Genomic DNA, 4,739 nt, shown 5'->3' on the forward strand with positions numbered 1-4,739 from the left:
CTAGATCTAATCGTTTAATTACCTATTGTTGTTGTTTGAATCAAATCCTGATAGATCTAGGAAGTTTCATCATATTTGATCTTGATCTATTTCGATTTCGTGTGATAGAAGTTATCAAGTATTGATCCTTTCAAATCGTGTTACCTTAGATCGCAAGTTTTCCTTTTAATCAAAGTTGTTTCCTTTTAAAATTTTTCTTGAACAACTTACTTGTTTTGATTGTTTCTTTGTCTCAGGTACCAATGGGGAACGAGTCAGATGAGGAAGCAGAACTTGTAAGGAAGAGTAGACTTCTAAGGGAAGAGATGACCGAGCAGTTACAACAAACTCTAATCACTACTGTGGCTGAGATGATCAAGACTAGCATCACGGGTCTTCGTGATGAGATAAGACAAGAGCTAAGACAAGCTACTGGTCAGGGCCATAGTAATGAGTCTAGGAGAGAAAGAAGAGGTCAGAGTCCACAAAATCATCCTGAACCAAGGAGAGACCGTAGAGAACATGCTGGATCACAAGAGACTGACAACTACTATGAGCGCAGCCGGTCTGAACATAGTGGTTCTTCTTCTTCTAGAGTGAGTAGAAGGCAGAGGCGTGATCATGAAGTTAGGAGACCTAAGAAAGAAGAGCTTGGAGGAGTTAAGCTCAAAATACCTCCTTTTCATGGCAAGGTTGATCCGGATGCCTACTTGGAGTGGGAGAAGAAGATTGAGATTGTCTTCAATTGTAAGAACTATACCAACACTCAACGAATCCAACTTGCTGCAACTGAGTTCTATGACTATGCTCTGAGCTGGTGGGATCAACTGGTTACCATGAGGCGGCTTAACCAAGAATATCCAGTGGAAACATGGAGTGAGATGAAGTCTCTTATGCGCAAGAGGTTTGTACCGAGCCACTACCACAGGGATCTTCACCAGAGACTAAGAAAACTCACTCAAGGAGCTAAGACCGTAGAGGAATACTATCAAGATATGGAGCTGTTGATGTTGAGAGCCAGTATATCAGAAGATAGAGAAGCTACTATGTCAAGGTTTCTTGGAGGGCTCAACCGTGAAATACAAGATAAGGTAGAGATGCAACACTATGTGGAAATAGAAGAGATGTTGCATAAGGCCATTCTAGTGGAGCAGCAGCTCAAGAGGAAGGGACATTCACGTGGAAGCTATGGGACTACTCGGTTCCAAAGTCCTAAGGAAGATAAGCCTAACTACCAGAAGGAGAGTAAACCTTATCAGAAAGATGATACCAAGCCTAGCAACATTTACAGCAAGGACAAAGGAAAGACAGGAGCCACTGGTTCCAAAACCAGAGATGTCAAGTGCTTTAAGTGTCAAGGGCGTGGGCACTATGCCAATGAGTGTACTAATAAGAAGACGATGATTCTTCTTGACACAGGGGAGTATATGTCTCAAGATGAGAAGATACACACTGATCATGAGCAGACTGAAGAGGAGTTTGAAGAAGAACCGATCAAGGGAAGGTTGCTAGTGACAAGAAGGCTCTTGAATCTTCAAACTAAGACAGATGAGATTGAGCAGCGAGAGAACTTGTTCTACACTAGGTGTTTGGTTCAAGGGAAGGTATGTAGTCTTATCATTGATGGAGGCAGCTGCGTCAACGTGGCTAGCGAAACTATGGTCAAGAAATTGGGTTTGCAAGTTCAGAAGCATCCAAAACCATATAGACTGCAGTGGCTTAATGAGCAGGGCGAGATGAGGGTCTCTGATCAAGTAATGGTACCTATAACCATAGGGAGATATGAGGATGAGATCTTATGTGATGTGATACCTATGGAAGCAAGCCATATTCTTCTCGGACGACCATGGCAATCTGATAGACATGTGATACATGATGGCTTCACCAACAAGCACTCGTTTGAATTCAGAGGAAAGAAGACAGTGCTGGTGCCATTAACCCCTAAAGAAGTGCAAGAGGATCAGCTCCATCTACAGAAAAAGAAAGAGATTGAACTCAAAACTGATCTCAACAAGCAGCATAGCTTCTATGCCAAACAGGGAGATGTCAAACGAATTCTCTACTCTCAAAACTCTATTTTGTTGCTTGTGTTTAAAGAATCTTTGCTAACCACCACTGATCATACACCGGACCATCCGAGTGAACTAGTTTCTCTTTTACAGGAATATGCAGATGTGTTTCCAGAAGATAGTTCCAATGGTTTACCTCCAGTTCGTGGGATTGAGCATCAGATAGACTTTGTACCTGGTTCCACACTACCAAACCGACCTGCATACAGAACTAATCCAGTGGAGACTAAAGAATTGCAAAGACAAGTAGAGGAACTGATGGAGAAGGGTCATATCCGAGAGAGCTTGAGTCCATGTGCAGTACCAGTGCTTCTTGTGCCTAAGAAAGATGGTAGCTGGCGCATGTGTGTTGATTGTAGAGCCATCAACAACATAACAGTGAAGTATCGACACCCTATCCCTAGACTTGATGATATGCTTGATGAATTGCATGGTTCTGCCATATTTTCTAAGATAGATCTTAAGAGTGGATATCATCAAATTAGGATGAAAGAGGGAGATGAGTGGAAAACTGCATTCAAAACTAAGCATGGTTTGTATGAGTGGTTAGTCATGCCTTTTGGATTAACCAATGCTCCTAGTACATTCATGAGATTGATGAATCATGTGCTTAGATCATTCATAGGCATCTTTGTCGTAGTATACTTTGATGATATCCTAGTCTATAGCAAAAGTCTTGATGATCATATAGAACATCTTAGGGCTGTTTTAAATGTTTTGAGGAAAGAGAAGCTTTATGCTAATCTAAAGAAGTGCACCTTTTGCACAGATAACTTGGTTTTTCTAGGTTTTATTGTGAGTGCAGATGGAGTGAAGGTTGATCCCGAGAAGATCAAAGCCATACAAGAGTGGCCAACTCCAACTACAGTGGGAGAAGTGAGGAGTTTTCATGGGCTATCAGGTTTCTATAGGCGCTTTGTGAAGGATTTCAGCACTATAGCAGCTCCCCTGACCGAGATCATCAAGAAGGATGTAGGATTCAAGTGGGGAGAAGCACAAGAAACTTCATTCAAAATCCTTAAAGAGAAGCTTACTCACTCCCCTCTTCTTATGCTTCCTGATTTTTCTAAAACCTTTGAAATAGAATGTGATGCCTCAGGAATTGGAATTGGTGCTGTATTGATGCAGGATAAAAGACCCATAGCATACTTCAGTGAGAAGCTTGGAGGGGCAACTCTCAATTATGCAACGTATGACAAGGAGTTGTATGCTTTGGTGAGGGCCTTGCAAACTTGGCAACATTATCTATGGCCTAAGGAGTTTGTCATCCACACAGACCATGAGTCTCTCAAGTATCTTAAGGGACAAAACAAGCTGAGCAAAAGACATGCGAGATGGGTTGAGTTCATAGAAACCTTTCCTTATGTGATCAAATACAAACAAGGTAAGGACAATATAGTGGCTGATGCACTATCTCGAAGGTATGTTCTCTTAAACACTCTTGATGCTAAGCTACTAGGCTTTGAACAGCTTAAAGAAATGTATGAAACTGATCCTGAGTTTAAAGAGGCATACAAGTCTTGTGAAAAGTTTGCTGCTGGTCATTATTTTAGGCAAGATGGATTTCTCTTTTATGATAATCGTTTGTGTGTGCCTAATTGCTCTTTGAGGGATTTGTTTGTTAGGGAAGCCCATGGAGGAAGTCTTATGGGACATTTTGGTATTGCCAAGACGCTTAAAGTTTTGCAGGATCATTTCTTTTGGCCTCGCATGAAGAGAGATGTGGAGAAAATCTGTGAGAGATGTGCAACTTGTAAACAAGCTAAGTCCAAAGTCCAAGCTCACGGTTTGTATACTCCTTTACCCATTCCTTATCATCCTTGGAATGATATCTCTATGGATTTTATTGTTGGATTGCCTAGGACTAGAACCGGAAAGGATTCAATCTTTGTAGTTGTTGATAGGTTCTCCAAAATGGCTCACTTCATTGCTTGTCACAAAACTGATGATGCATTGCATATTGCTAACTTGTTCTTTAAAGAGATTGTGCGTTTGCATGGCATGCCTAGGACTATAGTATCTGATAGAGACACCAAGTTTCTTAGTTACTTTTGGAAGACACTTTGGTCTAAGTTAGGCACTAAACTGTTGTTCTCAACTACTTGTCACCCACAAACTGATGGTCAAACTGAAGTAGTGAATAGAACTTTAGGGACACTCTTGCGTGCATTCATAAAGAAGAACTTGAAATCATGGGAAGAATGTTTGCCTCATTGTGAATTTGCATATAATCATGCTGTGCACTCTGCTTCTAAGTTTTCTCCTTTTGAAATTGTTTATGGGTTCAATCCCACCTCTCCTTTGGATTTAATACCTTTACCTGAGTGTGAAAGGATTAGTATGGATGGCAAAAGGAAGGCAGAGATGGTGAAACAACTTCATGAGCAAGCAAGGCGCAATATTGAAGAGAAAACCAAGCAGTATGTTAAACATGCTAATAAGGGCAAACGAGAGATGGTCTTTGAAGTAGGTGATCTAGTATGGGTTCACCTAAGGAAAGAGAGGTTTCCTAATCAAAGGAAGTCCAAGCTCATGCCGAGAATAGATGGACCTTTTGAGGTCACAAAGAAGATCAGCAACAATGCTTACAAGCTGGATCTCCAAGGTAAGTATGATGTGAGTAATAGTTTCAATGTTACTGACTTGATCCCTTTTATTGCAGATGAACCAGATTTGAGGACAAATCCTTTT

The 4,739-nt window shown here is 41.1% G+C and overlaps 1 protein-coding gene across 1 annotated transcript; it reads left to right on the forward strand.

Annotated features, from left to right (window-relative positions):
• Nucleotides 1-236: 236 nt before the first annotated feature.
• On the forward strand, nucleotides 237-3,253 carry LOC108836852 (uncharacterized; the record flags this gene model as incomplete). Its single annotated transcript, XM_057001862.1, has 5 exons — nucleotides 237-414; nucleotides 577-1,299; nucleotides 1,399-2,316; nucleotides 2,854-2,949; nucleotides 3,148-3,253. Coding segments are annotated over 5 exons (2,021 nt in total), but the record flags the coding sequence as incomplete, so codon positions are not given.
• Nucleotides 3,254-4,739: the final 1,486 nt, after the last annotated feature.

The sequence above is a fragment of the Raphanus sativus genome, unplaced genomic scaffold (assembly GCF_000801105.2).
Source record: "Raphanus sativus cultivar WK10039 unplaced genomic scaffold, ASM80110v3 Scaffold4093, whole genome shotgun sequence".
NCBI classification, from domain to species: domain Eukaryota; kingdom Viridiplantae; phylum Streptophyta; class Magnoliopsida; order Brassicales; family Brassicaceae; genus Raphanus; species Raphanus sativus.